Source organism: Gallinula chloropus, assembly GCF_964237585.1.
Source record: "Gallinula chloropus genome assembly, chromosome: 12".
Taxonomy (NCBI): domain Eukaryota; kingdom Metazoa; phylum Chordata; class Aves; order Gruiformes; family Rallidae; genus Gallinula; species Gallinula chloropus.
The window spans coordinates 22,805,333-22,822,453 of NC_140097.1; the positions used below are offsets into that span (position 1 = coordinate 22,805,333).

Sequence of the window (17,121 nt, forward strand, 5' to 3'; positions counted from 1 at the left end):
TGTCCGTCTGTGTCTGTCCGTGTGTCCCTGTGTCTGTGTCTGTCCGTGTGTCCCCATGTCTGTCCATGTGTCCCTGTGTCTGTCCATGTGTCTGTCCATGTGTCTGTCCGTGTGTCCGTGTGTCTGTCCGTGTGTCCACGTCTGTCCGTGTGTCTGTCCGTGTGTCTGTCCGTGTGTCCCCGTGTCTGTCCCCGTGTCTGTCCCCGTGTCTGTCCGTGTGTCTGTCCGTGTGTCCGTGTGCCTGTCCGTGTGTCCCCGTGTCCGTCCGTGTGTCCCATGTCCGTCCGTGTGTCCCCGTGTCTGTCCGTGTGTCCGTCCCTGTGTCTGTCCCCGTGTCTGTCCGTGTGTCCGTGTGCCTGTCTGTCCGTCTGTCCCCGTGTCTGTCCGTCTGTCCCCATGTCTGTCCGTGTGTCTGTCCCCGTGTCTGTCCCCGTGTCCATCCATGTGTCCCCGTGTCAGTCCGTGCTGTCCCTGTGTCTGTGCACGCGTGGGCACTGACCCTGTGTGCTTGTGTCCATCTGTCCGGGCGTCCCCACGTCTGTCCGTACTGTGTGCACTGACCCCACAGGCCCGTGTCTGCGTGTCCTTGTGCCTGTCAGTGCTGCCCCCGCGTCCGTGCCCGGGTGGGCACTGACCCCGCCTGCCCACGTCCGTCTGTCCGCGTGTCCCCATGTCTGTCCCTGCGCACACATGCACTGCCCCCATGCTTGGCACGCCGCCTGCCGTCCCTCGCCCCAGTCACCCCGAGACCTGGGCACGTTCACACCTTTATTTGGGGGGGTGGGTGGGGGGTCTGGGCCGGCCTTCCAGCCCATGACCCCCCGGATAAGTTACGCGCGTCGCCCGGCTCAGCGCAGGGCGGCCGCGGGGTTGGGGGGGGCCGGTGGGGTCCCCCCCTGCTATGTACAGAGCCCGGTGCGCCCGGGCAGCGCGGCCACAGCACCCACCCCATGTACAGCAGTGATAAAAAGCAGCCCCCCCCCCCCCCCATAAAAAAATACATCTCTGATGTACCGAGCTGCGGGACCCCCCCCCACTGCACCCCACCCCCCCCCCACATCCCCAGCGCTGCCCACCCTGCCCGGCTGGCCCCCGGCGCAGAGGGAGGTGGGGGTGGGAAAGCACCTCCCTGGGTTTTGGCATGGGGCATCCCAGCAGCGAGGGGAGGGGATTGGGGGGCGGGGGGAGCGCTGAAAAGGGGGTACCTGGGTGCTGGCTTTGGGTGCAAGGCAAATGGGTTGTGGGGGTGCCCGTCACCCTAGCGTCTGGGCACACGGAGGGGTGGCTCTGGAGCCCCGAGCTGGCCCCCCAACCCCCGCATTCCCCACCCCTGTCCCTTTTTGGGGGGCAGCCAAGCCCCAGCTGAGGCAGGACGCAGTGGGCACCGAGCCCCCCCGCAGCTCTGACACCTTCCCCAAGCGATGCGCCTGGGGCCCCCAGCATGGCCAGGGGGTCACTGGGGGGGTCCCATCCGTGGACACCAGAAGCCAGCCGTGCCCCTGGCAGGCTCAAGAACAGCAGCCCCAGTACCACCATCCACAGCAGGGGTCTGGGGTGCCCCCCCCCAATGCTGGGCTGATGGGATGGCATCTCTGCAGGGAGAGGGCGGGGGGCATGGGCAGGGCTGGGGCAGACACCGTCCATCAGGGCTCCCGCTGCTGCTGGGGGGTGGGTGTGGGGGTCAGGAAAGTGCCTCAGCCCTCGGCGCCCCTCTGCTCCGGGGCGCAGGGACGAGCTCCAGCTGACAGCCAGCTCCCGGTGAGGTAGGGCGGTGTTATTCTCCCCGCGTTACAGGCGGGGAAACTGAGGCAGGGAGCGGGGGGACACACGCAGCACCTGCCCTGGGCTCACTGCCCCATCCTGGGCACAGGTCGGAGGGTCCCCGTGCCCGCCATGGCACAAGCCCCCTCACCACCACCACCACCGCGGGTGATGGGCAGCGACGGCAGAAGGTCCCCAGGGAAGCCTGGCGGGGCCCTGGCATGGGGCTGCGCCCGGGGCCGGCTCTCCCTGGGCACCGGGTGGTGGTGGTGGGCAGGTTGGCATGGGGACCCGGTGCTGGCTAGTGGCTGCCGCCGCTCTTCCCCCCGCCCGTGGCCCAGTCGATGATGATGAAGCTCAAGCTCATGATCATGAAGAGCACCCCGAGGAGGGCAAAGCAGGCAGCCTGCAGCGACAGGGACGAGGGTCAGGGCCGGCCAGGGTGGTGCAGCCCCCCCCAGCCAGCCCCAGGACCCTTGTCCCTGCTCCCCCACCCCGCTTACCAAGATTTTGGGGGTGGAGCGCAGCGGCTCCTTGTCCTTGGGCATGATGCGGATGTAGAAGATGGCAGGGAAGATGAAGATGAGGCAGGGAGCAGAGGTGGCACCTGGAGGCGACAGAGCGGGCAGGGGACCCCCACCCCGCGGCTCAGCCCTGCCACCCCACTGTGGGGCCAGGCCCAGTACCCACCCACCCCTCCCACTGCTCCCAGCGCTGGCAAAGCCTTCCAGGAACCCAGGGACACTGTGTCCTGGCACCGGCCCCACGCCGCTGGCACAGAGCCGAGCTGGGCGCCGAGCGGGGGGAGCCCAGCCGGGGGATCAAGGGAGATGCCCAGGGGAGGGGCCAGCAGCGTGGCGAGCGGCTGGTACCCCCCCACGGGAACCAGCTCACTAGGCTGGGGCTGAGGACCCCCATGTGCTGCTTGGGTCTGGCACGGTGAGAAGGGGAAACTGAGGAACAGGGGCTCCCGCTGCCCAGCACCCAGGAGCGGGGTGCTGCCACGCACCGATCATGCCGAAGATGCCGAGGATGGAGGGGGCAAAGATGACCAGGAGATTGATGAAGGTCAGCAGGACCACAGCGATGGTGATGTGCCGGATCCAGCTGAAGTCCTTCCCTTGGAACAGCATCTGTTGGATGGCCCGGCGCACCTGGGGACGGGGACATCAAGCTCCAGCCTTGGGCTCAGAGCCTGTCTCATCCCCTGCCCCACAGTCCTGACGGCCCCTGTCACCCCCACCAAGCCCCGTCCCACCCCAGCACTGCCAGCCCCCGTGACCCCTCCCCATCCCCACAGCCTCACTGGTACCCAAGACCCCTTCCTCTGCCCCAAACCAGACCCTGACACCCAGTCGGTCCCATTCCCCAATCCCTACAGCCCCGCCAATCACTGACACTCTGTCCCTGGCCCTCAGCCCCATCACTGCCTCAGTTTCCCCTCTCCAAGCCTGGTGGCGAGGTCCTGCTTCAGCTGGGGCAGCGGGGAGGGGGTGGCAGTGCCACCTGGCACCCCCATGGGGCAACTCACCGGGAAGAGGACAATGGGGACGGTGAGGGTGACAGCTGTCAGCACGGCCACCCGCACGCACAGGATCAGCACGTCAAAGGGATCCACCTTGTTGTAGGTGTGCAGCAGCTCTGACTCCACGCGGCCTGTGGGCACCAGTGGGAGCCACTGGGTCAGTGCCAGCGCTGCCACCCCCCAGCCCCCCGCCCCGGTGCCCTCCCCAAGGGCTCACCGTAGAACGTGAGGTACCCGAAGAGGGCGGCCAAGAAGTACATGAGGTACATGACCGTGATGGAGATGTTGGAGATACACTGCATCTTCTTCTTGGAGGGGCTGCAGGGGACAGTGGGCTCAGCATGGCCCCCCTAGCCCAGCCCAGCCCACCTGGGGTACCTGCCAGCACCCACCCAGCAAGGAGTGGTGATGCTGGAGCACCCTGGCGTGCACAGGGGCTGTGCAGAGAGGGGCTGTGTCCCCCTTTCTGGGCTGTGTGGTGGGTCAATAACCCACCCCAACCACCCAGCATCACATCACCCACTTTCCAGGGGGTCACCCATCCCGAGCTGTATCTCCCACGGGTGACATCGCCCCCCACCCCAGTTACATCACCAGTCTCTTGGGGGGGGGATAATGTCACCCACGACCCCCTCACTCATCCCAGGTCCTATCACCCACCCCTCCTCCCAGGGTGATATCATCCACATCCCAGTGATGCCCAGGTGCAGGTCCCACTCCCCACGGGTACCCCCACCCAGGACTCACTCCTTCAGCTCGGTGTAGATGGGCAGCACCTCGGGGTGGCAGACAAAGGCGAAGGCCATGATGGGGATGGTGTAGGCTGTCTGTGTGGGAGGAGGGCAGCTGAGCGCAGGGGCAGCCAGCGGGTGCCACCAGCACCACCCACCTCTGCAGGGGTAGGGGGGACCCAGAGCCCTACGTCCCAGGTCCCTACCTGGGAGTTGAGGGTGAAGAAGCTGGGGGTGCAGGTGCCCTGCTCGGGTGCCGGGAGCACGGTGTAGCCGTTCTGGTAGTCGCTGATGCCCATGAGGGTGGCATTGAGGCTGCCTGTGAGGTTCCCCTCCTGCTCAGACAGCGGGCAGGGGACCTGGAACTTCTTGTAGATGACCTGGGGTGGGATAGGGGGGGACACACACAGACACAGGGACAGCCAGTGTTTAGTGCCACTGCCCCCCAGCTCGGGCTGCCCAAGCCAGCACCCTCCCCAGCACGACGATGCTCCCTGTCCCTCTGTGGTGCAGCCTTTGCTGGCGATGCCCCCCACAATGCCAGCCCCCCACAATTCCAGCCCTCCCCACCCCAAGCCTGGCCCTGTGAGGGCAGCGACACGTGGAGGGGCCACACGCCCAGTTCCAACCCCCCCCAGCTCCTTCTCCTTTCCCCCCTCCCCGGCACTCGGCTCCTTCAGCCTAAAATAACCCATCAGCATGACAGCACCACCACGACATCTCCGCAGCCCCGAGCACCCGCTGTCCCCGCCGCACGCAGCCCGGCCACGCGCCGGCAGCGCCCCAGCAGCGGGGACACTGGGCACCCCCAGCTGCCGCACGTCCCGGGCGCTCACCGAGATGAGGAAGAAGCCCATACAGCTGAGGGAGAAGCCGCTGGCGTAGCCGAGGTAGCCTGGGAGGGAGGAGAGTGGCCAGTGGGCACGGGAAGGACCCCTGGCACTGACTGGGTGCCCACCGCCCTCCACCCCCCAACCCCCAAGACTGGCACCGCCACCCTGGGGTGCGGGACCCCGGCACCACGTGCAGCATCACTCTGACTCACCCAGCTGCTTCATGAGGGCCAGGGGCAGGATAATGGTGACGGAAACCAGGATCACCAGGTAGTTTCCGTTCATGTACCAGTCCCTGGAAGCAGAAGGGCTGCTCACCGGCCTGCCCTGCCCTGCCCTGTCTGGGAGGCACAGGTAGCCGGAGGGGCACGGGGGCTGCCACCCACCCACAGGGACCCTGGAGCTCAAAGCCACAGGGCATGGGCATCCCCCGAGGCTGGCACCCCTGCTGTGCTCTGGGCACTCCAGAGATGGGGCCCCTGGGTGCTCCTGGGCTGGGGTCCTGCCTACCCCCACAGTGGCACACCCCCAAGGGCCAGCGCTGCTGTGGGCAGGCTGAGAACTGATGTCCTCAGCACATGTTTGCCCACGGGGTACCAGCATCTGTGAGGGGGCTCAGGCGGGTCCCCAATGCCCCAGGCTGCCCCTGGACACCCGTGAGGTGCCCCACATGGGGTCAGGCACCCCAGAGCAGCCAGGGTTAGGTCTGGCTGGGCTACCCAGTTCTAGACTGGGGGAGCCCAGGACTCTGCCCAGTCCATCCCAGTGGCAGCTCAGCTCAGCATCTCTCCAGCTCTCAGCCCTCCCGGGTGGGGATGCAGACATGGAGGGGGAGGGGGGGGGGAAGGGGGGTCCCATTCCCAACCAGAGCTCCCGCCCCCCGCCCCACAACTCGGGGCTCTGCTCAAGGAGGAAAGCCTGATCCCAAGGGGATGTGCGGAGCAGGGATTGGAAGTTCAGCCCAGTTTAATCCCCCCCCGTGGGCTTATTCAGCACTGACAGTTATCAAAAATAGTAGTGGCTTAGGGCAGTAAATCCCTGCCAGGGGCAGCACAGCTGGAGCCAGAGCCGGGGAGGCCGGCAGGCAGCGCGGGCGGCGGCACTCACGTGGTCTTCTCCTCCAGGTTGAGGAAGGTCTGAATGACCAGAGGCACTTCGGACTTGACGATGTACAGGTAGCTGGACATGGCTGTGGGGCAGGGCAAGGTCACGCTGCACCGGCGTGCTCCGGTCTCATCCCTCTTCCCCAGCAGGACCCCCAATCCCCCCCAAAGAGGGTCCCCATCCCAACCCTGCTCTCACCTCCGATGTTCTGCAGCGTGATGGCGATGGCTGCCGCCAGCTTCCCCGGCGTGCCGAAGGCTCGGTAGCCCAGCTGCTCGTAGGCACGGATACCTGTGGGATGGGAGCGGTGGCGGGGTGAGGGTCAGGAGGAGACCCCTTTGGCAGGGGTATGCCAAGGACCTGATACTCACCCACGATGCCGGAGGACTTGAGCAGCAGGTGGATGGAGTAGCTGGAGAGCAGGGCCACCGCTGTGAGGAGGAAGCTGTGGGAGGGAGGACACAGCCGTGGGGCAAACCCTGTGCGGGCACAGGACACCCCACCCCTCACCTTGGCGGGGTGGATGGGCCCCAGGGTCTGGGGACCCCACATCTCCATGCCCAAGGGGAGCTGGTGCCCACATCCATGTGGGAAAATCTGGTCTTGAACTAAGGAAGTCAAGCCCTCCTCCTCCTCCTCCTCCTCCTCCTCCTCCCAGGGGAGACAGCGCCCAGCAGGAGCGGCCTGGCTTATGCTCAGGCAGCAGGACACCGGTCTCTGCACCACCCCAAGCCAGGGACCCCTTTCTCCCCTGCACCCCCTGACCCCTGGGGACGACCCCATGCGCAGCCCAGGCACTCACAGGAAGAGGATGATGCCAGTGTTGGCCATGGCGTAGGCCAGCCCCAGGATGCCGCTGCCCATGATGGCGTTGCTCAGGTTGAAGACAGACATCCCAAACGACGTCTTCCCCTCAAACTGCACACAGGAGACGTGACGGGGAGGGGAGGGGACGGGCCGGTCACACCGGGAGCCACCCCCGCCCCGCCGCCGCCACCGCCGGCGCCTGTGCCGGGACTCACGTCGGTGAAGTGCGTCTGCTTCTTCTCCGCACCGTGGGGCAGGAACTCCTCCATCTCCGCCACGCTGGACTGGTTCTCCTCAAACCTGGCCACCGAAGGGAGAGGGGTGAGGCCCTGGGGGGCGTGAGGGGGCTGCTGTGCCCCTTCCCCATGCCTGGCTGGCACCCCAAGGGCAGGGAGCAGTCAGGAGGACCCACAGAGGCGCCGGCACCCCCACTCGCCCCAGCCAGCCTACCTGTCGCCCGCCAGCGAGGGCACAGCAGAGGCAGTGAGCACAGCCTCGTGCTTCCCGTTGGGCACCAGCTCCACCATCTCGGCCTGGAGGGGCACGTCCGTGGCATCCATGGCAGGGCAGTGGGTGGGCTCTGAGCTCTCCTCAGGCTCTGCAGGAGAGGGGCAACAGGTTCTGGGCAGGAGCACTGGAGGGGGGCTCCCACGAAGTCCCACATCCAGCGGGGATGCCGGAGTGGGACTCACCACCAGTGCTGGTGGCACGGCAGGGACGGGCAGCCGGGGATGAGGATGCAACTCTCCTCTCTGCCAGCCCGGCGCACACCAGCCCCCCCCGGCCCCTCGCCTGGCCAGCTGTCCCCCTGCCCACCCCCAGCACCACTCCACTCCCACTGGCCCCAGAGCCTCTGCCCACGGTACCTGCCCACTTCTGGTCCCTGCCTACAGCTCTCAGCTCCACGCCTCAGTTTCCCTTGCTGGAGATGGGCACCAACAGGCGAGCAGGGATGGCTGGGAGGGCAGCTGGGGACGGGGTGGGGAGCTCGGGGACCCCCCAGCCACCGCCGTTACGTAAAGCCTGTGGCGCTGCTCAGCACGAAGGGCTCGCCCGCATCCTGCTGCCTGGGGCCGGCACGGCCAGGGTGCCAAGGCAGGGGGCTCGGGGGCACGTCAGGGCTGGACAAACGGAGCAGGAAAGAGCGCGGGGCCGGGAGACAGCTCCTTGGCAGGGGAAGGCGGTCGGGCTGCCGAGCGCGGGACGCCTTGGCACGCCGCACAAAGCTGCCTCTGTGAGAGCCCCGGCCCTCCCCGCCCCGCTGGGAACGGCACAGGGTGGCTTTCTGGGGCAGACTGGCAGCCAGGGCAGGGTCCCCTGCCATCCCCCACCATCCTGCAGGGCTGGGGTCCTCCCTGTCCAGCCGGGGGGGTCTCCACCTCAGGGAGACCTCAGCCTAAGGCCAGGGCTGGCTGGGACGTGGCATGGTCCCTGGCCCTGGGAGGATGCTGCCACCCATCACTCCAGTGCCTGGGCTCCCACTGGGACCAATCTTTCTGTTCCCAGGGGACTGACAGCCCTGGGGACCAGGTGAGTCTTTCCATGACACTGCTGGAGCAGGAAACGCTGGGGACAGCAGCCCCCAGCACACCAGGGATGCACAGCGCAGTGGGGTACAGGCACCCCCATGCTCCTGAGCTGCTGCCCTGCCTGTCCCTGCCCACCCAGGCCACCAAAGAGACTCAGCAGGGTCATCCCAGGCCATACACTGGTAGTGCTGGGGGGCTGAGACTCTAAGGCTGCCCTGGGGTGGAGGCACATGGCTGGGCCACCCACCTGCAGCACCCGACCCGGTGGGGAAACTGAGGCAGGGCGCAGGCCAGCGGGGACCAGCGCGGGGAGGCTCAGCCATGCGGGGGACGAGAGGGAAGAGCAAGGCAAGCGCTGGGCAATGATCTATCCCCTCTTCTAGGCCTCCACTTGGGCCAGATCCAGGCCCGAACAAGGCTGCCAGCACATCCAAACGCTGCCGTTAACTCTGCGCCTTCCCACCGCTGCGGGCAGGCACTGCTGAGCCCACCGAGGCTCGGGAGGGGGGGCTGCCAGGCCCCCGGTGCTCCATTGCTTCCACAAACTCCCCCTCGCCCCCAGGGCTGCCAGGCTTCCCGCCCGTAGGCCTCCGCTGCACCCCACGGGTGGGTGGGTGGGCGGGCGACCCGCTGCCCCTGCCCGCTGCCCCACGGGCGCCGGGGAGCCGGGCGCTCTCCGCCCCGGCCCCTTTCTTCTCCCAGGTTATAATTACACCTCTCCGGGCGGCGCAGGAAATGCCAGGCTCTTTCCCCAAGCGCCTCTCGGAATAGCAAGCGGCAGGGCCCGGCTCATTTCGCATGCACCACACTTCACACCACCACCCAGACGCTTCCTCCCGCCGGGCAGCGCTGGCACGGCCCTGGCACAGGCCTGGCACAGGCCTGGCACGGCCCCCGGCACAGCACCGGCGCTCCCCGCCATTGCTGGCCCCGGCCTTTGCCCCTCGGCCAGGGTCTCCGGTGGTGTCCGGAGGAGTCGGGGGGGATGGAAGGGGAGGGAACGGGAGACGCTTCGATCGGGCAGAGCGTGCCCGGCCTGCCGCTGTTTGCCTTGCGATAAGGCCAAGCGAACAACAAATACATGGGGTGGCACATGGCCCCGGGGGGGCGGGGTGGGTCCCTCAGGGTTGGGGGGCGGCGGGTTCAGCCCCGTCCCTGGGTGCTCACTGGGGAGCCTCGGTGCTGGTCAAAGAGCATCTCCCCGGGATCTCTTCCCACCGTGCAAGCCAGCCCCAAGAACAGCAGCCCGTGGCAGGACAGTCATGGCACTGCCCGGGAGGGATGCTGCCATGCCCACCGCCACCTTGGGCAGCCCGTTTGCACTTGCCATCGTCCCCCCACCACTGCCAGCCCCAGTGCCTGCTCGCCCGCCCTGATGGCATGGTCAGGGCCACGTGTGTGGCCACTGAGCCCCCCGCTCCAGCGCCCACAGCCGTGTCCCCAGGGGTGCTGAGCCAGCTGAGCTCATTTCCCAGCGTCCGCCGCTCCGCTGCCCGCCGGCTCCGTGTGACATGGACAGTGACAGCCGCGCTGCACCCAGACCTCCCATCTCTCCATGGCTCTCCCGGGCAGCTCCTGCCATCCCGATGCCCAGTAGGTACCTCACCCACCTCACTGACCCTCTGGTACAGACAGGCTGGCCCGAGTGGGGCCCCGGTGCCGTCCTGCACCCCCTCAGCAGGGAACAGGGAGCCGTATGCGTGGGGCCGCACGTACCCTCCCGCCGGCCACGTCTGCGCGCCGGGGCGGCTACATTTGGTCTCGCACGTCGCGTCCCAGCCAGCGCGGAAGGCTGCTCCCCCCGCGCCGGGACAGGGACACGTGTGGGGCGGGCGGCAGGTCTCCCCATCCCTGCCCTGGCAGGCAGCCCTCACGCAGCCCCTGCCAGCCCTCCCGGGGGGCTGGGACACCGTGGCAGGGGGGGGTCTGGCTGTGCAGCACCTCGCTGAACCTGGCTGAGCAGCAACTCGCTGTCCCGCTCCCTCTCAGACCTTTTTGGAAAGGTGGAAAGTCTGAGTAGGGAGCAAGGCGCAGCCAGGGATGGGGGTGTGGGGGGTGAGGCAGGGGACCTCTGTCCTTGCTGCTGAGGGGATGCGTTGGGCAGGGGGTCCGTGATGGCTCGGAGGGTGCGTGTCACCGGGAGGGCCCAGCTGAGCCCTGTCCCAGCTCCCTCCCCACCCGCGCATGGAGGGGACAGGGGCACTGGCAGCTGCCCGCCAGCGCCACAGAACGCCAGCCCTGCCTGCACAGACCCACTGTGTCCCCAAGGCTCATGACACCCACCCCTGAGCACCCCCTGCTCTCAGCCAGGGCGGGACCAAAGCCCCACACCCCTCAGGCTGGGGACCCCCGCAGGGCAGAGACCCCCCTCCCTATCCCCTGTCCCTCTGCAGATGAATCCCGGCTAATCCGCCCCATCTGGGCCCGCAGGACTATTCCGGGTGGTAATCCGGCTTTAGCGCCAAGCCTGCTGCAGCTGCTGGCCTGCGTGCTCACAGCCAGGTACCCCGCTGTCCCCTGGGCAGGCTGGGGGGCCAGCAGCAAGCTCCCCCCCCACCCCCAGCCCCGGTCTGTGCCTGCCCAGGCAGCTCTTCGGGTTTCAGCAGAGCCGGGCACGCGCAGGTCTCATGTTGCCCAGGACTGGGCTGGGGACAGAGCCCTCCCAGAGGGGCCAGCATGGAGGGACCACCGGGCACGTCCCCCCACGGCCATCAGCCCCCAGCCTTGGGGTCACCCCCAGCATCACTGCAGAGCACAGGGCAAAGCCCAACCTGGGATCCCATGTCGGTGCCCTGGACTGCTGCTGGGGATGGAGGGACCCCCAGCGCGGGGTCCTTGGTCAGGATCACTGCTGATCACAGGGTGACCCCCAGCCAGGTGTCCCCACTCACCCCCTGGCACCGCTGGGGCAGCAGCTCAAACCTGGGGGGTCCCTGGGCATCAACTCCCCAAGGAGGCTGGACCCCAGCAGGGCAGTGGGGACCCCCCTCCACAAAGAACCCCATCAGGGGCAGCCCTGGGAGCCCAGGCCCTGGGAGCAGAGCCAGCCTGACCCCGTGGAGCAGCGCCTGCCCTTCCCCCTCAGCACACGCAGACGTGGCTTTCCCCCTGACCTGCCTTCCTAAAATTAGCACCCCAAACCTGTTTTTAAACCTACGGCATTCCTCCCCCCCACCTCCTGGCCCAGCAAAGGCAACACCAGCATCCCGCCTCCCCCGGGGCAGCAGCCACCCAGAAGGGCAGATCCAGCTGCTGCAGGGCACCGGTGAGCAGAGACACAGGGGAGGGACAGCTGGGGACAACCTGCCTGGTGCACGCTGGAGAGGTCCTCCAGGTACCCCCTGTACCCCCTCCCTAAACAAGACCCGCTGGAGACCTTCATGAGACAGCCCCACAGAGACCTTTCCAGTAGCCCCTCTAGAGCCCCACTCCTGGTCCCCATGTGAGCTGGGCAGTGTGGTGCTGCTCCTGGGCTCACCCAGTGCTGGGGCGACCCAGAGCTCCAGCCCCAAACCCCACGGCGTGGCCTTGGCACAGTCACTGCTCTGGCCAGGGCGAGCAAGAAGCAGCTTTCTAAGCCACTGTCCCAGCCACTGTCACCTGCCCCAGCAGCTCGGGGCCATCCCCACCCCACTGGGAGAGGTGTCCCCTGGGGTCTTCCCTCAAAGAGCACAAGCAGCCCCCCAGCCCTCGGGGACAGCTCTGCCCCAGCCCTTGGGGACGTGCCAGAGCATGCCAGTGGCCAGGCTGGCTTGTGGCCACCAGTCCCAGCACCGTTCCACAGCAGTGGATGTGCTGGGACTGGGACACACTGGGGAGACCAAAGGCACTGTGGGGTAGGGGCAGCAAAGCCAAACATCATCACAGGGAAGGTTTTCCAGTGCCTCAGCCATGCCAGTCCCTGTCAGGCACTCACCCCAGGGGGAGAGGGAGGCCACAGTACTGGTACCAGCCACCACCCTCACACCAGATCTTCCTGCATCCAAGCACCAGAGCCAAGGTGAGCTGGGAAGAGCAGTTGGGAAACTGAAGCCTGGCAAGAGGAGCTGTGCCCAGCACCAGGACAGCCCTGGCTGCCACAGGCACAACCTGGCATGGAGGGAAGGGGCTGAGCCTGTGCAGGATGAGGCCAGGCAGCAGAGGTGGCTGGCAGCGTGGGCACAGGGATGGGGTGGGTGCAGGACACACACAGCACGGCTATGGGGTAAGATGGCAGCTTGAGCCCAAAGTGACCCAGCAGGCTCCAGGCTGGACCTTAGGTTTGGCTTTGAACTTAAAGCCCACGTGGTGCCCTCCAGGAGCTCAGTGCCACCCAGAGAGGACAGTGACAAGGATGGCAGCGTGGTGGGGACTGAGGGGCAGGTAACGCCTGAAGAAGCCACGTTGGGTGTCCTGTCGCACCCCTGGAGTGCCTTGGAGGCAAGATGCTTTCCAGGGGTCCCTAAAACACCCCCAGCCTTGGGGGCATGCCACCAAGGAGCCAACGGCAAAAAACCTGGGCATCACCAGGGCCATCAGGCAGGATGTGTCCCCCACCACTGCACACCCCCAGTAGAGTCCCCTGTCCCAACCAGCCACCCTGATCTGCCACCACCAAGCCACCACCCCCCGTCCCAGGCACAGCAGGGCCACTCAGCCAGCCCCGGCCCTGCGTCAGTGGCTGGGGAGGTGCACCGAGGCCGAGACCCACGCGGGGAGTGGGGTTCGGGGTAGGGGGGGAGCCCATCCCGTCCTGTCCCGTCCCGTCCCGCCTCTGTTTTCTCAAGGCTGCGTTTCCAAAGCAGCCCGTGGGATCCCGCTCCTCTCCCCCGGCCCCGTGCGCCAAGGAAAATAGGCTCTGCCGGTGGCTGCAGCCCCGGCGTGTGATTACAGCTGCAGCGCGGCCGGGTGCTCTGGGGCCTTTGCGCCGCGGCCAGGCTCCCCGCAGCGCCAGCAGCCCCCCCCCACCACCACCACCGTGTCACCCCCAGGCCGGTCAGGGTGCCCCCGATACCCCTCCCGCAGCATCTCTGGCTGCCAGAGCCAGGGCGCACCAGCGCTTGGTCCCCAGTGAACAGGGCGGCATCCTAAGGCATTGGGGGAGCTTTCTGTGGGGGACCCCCCCCCAAAGCCGGGGATTGGGAGGGGGGGGAACGCATGCTGCTGGCTCGCAGCAGGGACCGGGCAGGTCTAACGGCTCAGCTTGGTCGGGATCCAAAAGGCAGTGGAAAATTCCCCGTCTCCTCCGTGGCAGCTCAGCGCAGCCGTGCCCTCCGCAGCCAACCAGGGCGCAGCCCCACGCCGGGGCTCCGCGTCCCCTTCATCCTACCGGCCGTGAACTTTGCCGGGGTCCCCTGGCTCGCCCGCGCCAGCGTCACCCGCCGTGCCTCAGTTTCCCCACCGGTAAGGTTCAGCCTCCGGCCGCCTCGGGCAGAGCGGGGCCGCCGTGCCGGCTGGCGTGGGACACGCGTGGCCGGTGGTGGGAACGCGATGTGCCGCCCGCCTCTCCGCGCCAGCCAGGGCTATAAATACCCTGGCCCTGGGGACGCGGCGTGCGTGGCCCAGCGGGGCCCCGGCAGCACCCACGGCCCCCGGCATCGCTCCGCGCCCCGGCACCCCGACACCTGATCCCGGCCGGCCCCGCGTCCGGCCCCGCGACACCCGCGTCCTGCCCGCGCCCATTAAAAATTAAAGCGGAAAAATAAATATATAGAAAAGGAGAAAGGAGAAGGGGTCTGCTGGGGGGGGGGGGGGTGAGGGGAAGGGGGGGCGTTAGCAGCAGTAGCAAAGCAGGTGGCAATGCCGGACCTCCCCCCCCGGGCAGGAGCTTTGCCTGGGGGAAGAGCGGCTGTGCGCCCCCCACACCCCCCCCCCACCGTGGGACTTGTCCCCCTCCCCCCCGAGAGGGGTTCGGCACCCGCGGGGGGAATTGCCCAGGGAAAAGCAAAGCAAACAGCCCGGGAGCTGCCACTTGCCGCCCCCCCTCTCCTCTCCCCCCCCCCCCCCACCGGGGCTGCCGGGGCGGCGGGGGGAACTGTCCGGCCCCGGCGCGTTTGGGGAGGGGGGAAGCAGCGGGCTGAGGAGCGCCCCGGGCTGCGGGAGCGGTGCGGGGCCGGGCGGGGGTGAAGGGAGCTGGGTCGAGAGAAGTGGGGGGGGTTAGGTTGGGGTACAGGAGGGCGCGGAAGGGAGGGAAGGGCTTCAGACCCCCGGCAGCCCTCAGCCGCGGAGTTCGCTGAAAGAGAAGGCAAGAAGCAAAGCGGGGGGGAGGAGGGAGGAGAGTTCGTGCAACTGGGGAGACTGGGAGGGACTGGGGCGCTTACCTGCCCCGCTCTCCGGCGGTGCCTCCGCTGGGCCAGCAGCCCCCAGTCCCGCAGGTCAGAGCCTACCCCGCACCCGTAATCCTGCTGGAGCCGGAGATTAAACCGGAGGCGGACCCGCCCCCAAACCACGGCTCCCAATCTCCGAGCTGCCGGGGAGGGACCCGCCGTGGCGGGCAGAGCTCCCGGCCCCGGCTCCCGCCCCCGCCCCGGCCCCGCCTCCGCCTCGCCCTCTGCCCCATCGCCTACCCGCGTCCCTCCGGGCATCGTCGCCCCCCACCCCGGCATCACCACCCTGCTGTGTATCCACACCTCACCGAGCATCCCCAGCCCACGGGGCACGGCCACCCCACCGGGGGGCAGGGTCCCACCACAGGCATCCCGACCCCACCGGGCATCCCTGCCCCACCGAGCATCACCGCCCCACTGCACCTCCGCAGCCCACTGAGCATCACCACCCTACCAACCATCTCGTCCCCACCGAGCATCCCGGCCCCACCGAGCATCCCGACCCCACCGGGCATCACTGCCAAAGCACCTGGGGGCTGGTGCCCAGGGGCCGGTGTCCAGCCCTCAAAGCAGGGCGGCTGCTCCTATGTAACCTGAAGGACAAACCCCAGCAGGCACCTAGCGCAGGCGCTGGGTTTCCTCCCCTTAGCGAGGGGCAGAGTCACCCCACAGCCAGGGAAGGTGCCCCCAGCTCCTCCCACACCCAGCTTCTCTCCCCAGCCCGAGGAATTCGAGCTGCATACAGGTTAACCTGGACCAGACAGCTGCCCTGTTGGGGTACCCTCTGCACCCACCCTGGCATGTCCCAACACCTGGAAGTAAATGATGCGGGTGGGACCGTCCCAATGTTGCCCAAAGCAGAGGAGACGCTCCAGTCCCCTCCTCCAGCCTCCATCAAACTTCCCCACTGGTGCTGAAACGCCTCTTTTCTTTCACAGAGACAAAATTTTGGGGTCCTGTGAAAGTGCCCCAAAGAGGACATTCCCTCTGGGAGAGCCAGGAGCTCCTGGCCAGCCACCAGCCGTATCCCTGGCAGCTCCCTGCCTCTTCCAAAGGGTTGTCACCCCCCAAACTGCCTCCTACCCCGCTGGGCAGGGCACCCCGCTCCTCTGCCCTGCCTGGCTCGGGGTGAAATCCCGGGGAGGGGGGGGGGGGGGTCGGCGGGCTCGATGTTCCCGCGGCGCAAGGGAGCCCTGAGCAGGGGGGAGCCGGAGCCGGATGGCCGCGGCCACACGTTGGCAGGATGACTCCGCGCGTTGCCGGGAGGCTTTATTTGTGTTACACATATCTCTCATAAATCCTCGGGAAGCCTGGGGCTGGGCTCTCAGATGGAAGCGGCTCCACCGGGCCGGCAGCGAGCTCTGCCTCTTCCATAGGGCTGGGCGGAGGGAAAAAAACCTCCCCTTGGCCCGGCGGGCAGCGTCACCCTCTCGCCCGGGATGTTAAATATTCAGCGTGCTCCCGGCAATCCCACGGCTCCTGTTACCGCCGCTCTGCCCGGGCCGGAGACATCCATTAACTAATGTCTAATAACAGCAGCATGCGTAAGTGCTGAACCAGCGCTGGCTGGCACGCAGGGCCACCGAGCCAGCCAGGTTTGGCAGGGTGGCCATGGGGGGGGGGGGTAGACGGAGGCACCCAGAGCTGTGGGCAACCCGGCGGCTGGGCTCAAAGCACCCGCTTTAACCCTTCCCCTGCCCTGGCACAGGTGGGTGCCAGCCACGTGGCAGCGGAGCAGAGACGTCCCCCGGGAAGGGTGACAGGGCTGTAAAAAGGAGGCAGGGAGCTGCCGCCCTATAAGCAAACACAGAGCGCGGGGGCGGCTGGGGACAGGGACGGGCCCCCGTGGCGCACGGGCTGCAAGGGGGGGGTGGGCATGCTGAGGGGCTCTGGGGTGCAGGCAGCAGCAACTCGGAGACTGCCTGCTCCCTCCCAGCCTCCACGTGCTGCCCTTCCCCTTCTCCTGTTGGACCCAGCGGAAGCCGTGACCCCTCATTACTGTCCCCTCTGTCCTCTGGCACGTGGCACCCCAGCCCATCACACCTCCCTCTTGGCTGGGCAGAGGAGATGCCAGTGCCATCCCTACCATGTCTGGAGAAAGCTTTGCTGAAAACCCAAGCAGTGAGAAAGAGAGGGAATAAAGGGCCTAAAGATGCCCCCAAACCTCAGAGCCTGGCCCAACGGGTCCCCACAGCTGGCACGCGGCGGCTCCAGCCCCATGCAGCCAGGCTGGGGAACCGGCATGGGGAGCCGGCCCCTTGCTACGGCCAGGGGCTGCTTGGGAGAGGGGTGGGCTAAGAGACCCTCCTCTCAGCCCACCGAGCCCCCAGCCCACAGCGCTTCCCTGGCACAGCCCTGGCTGGCGCGGGTGTCGGGCCTGTGCCTGGGCTCCAGCCGATTGCGAAACTGCAGCCGTGCGGTTTCCCTGGCCGACTGGAAAGTTTGACGCCGGAATCCCAGCTGTGAGGAGCCTTCAGGGGAGCGTGGCACGGTGCATCCCGCCCGCAGCATCCCGCCTGGCCGCTG

General features: G+C 67.6%; 1 protein-coding gene across 1 annotated transcript; it reads right to left on the reverse strand.

Moving 5' to 3' along the window:
• Window positions 1–755: 755 nt before the first annotated feature.
• Window positions 756–14,653, reverse strand: SLC38A3 (solute carrier family 38 member 3). Its single transcript, XM_084269781.1, has 16 exons — window positions 14,590–14,653; window positions 7,212–7,359; window positions 6,977–7,061; window positions 6,757–6,872; window positions 6,326–6,399; window positions 6,153–6,245; window positions 5,958–6,039; window positions 5,063–5,145; window positions 4,854–4,912; window positions 4,224–4,397; window positions 4,034–4,113; window positions 3,504–3,604; window positions 3,293–3,417; window positions 2,771–2,915; window positions 2,265–2,368; window positions 756–2,167 (listed from the first exon to the last, which is right to left on the reverse strand). The coding sequence occupies exons 2-16, from the start codon at window positions 7,319–7,321 to the stop codon at window positions 2,063–2,065; spliced, it is 1,536 nt and encodes a 511-aa protein (XP_084125907.1). The 5' UTR covers window positions 7,322–7,359; window positions 14,590–14,653; the 3' UTR covers window positions 756–2,062.
• Window positions 14,654–17,121: the final 2,468 nt, after the last annotated feature.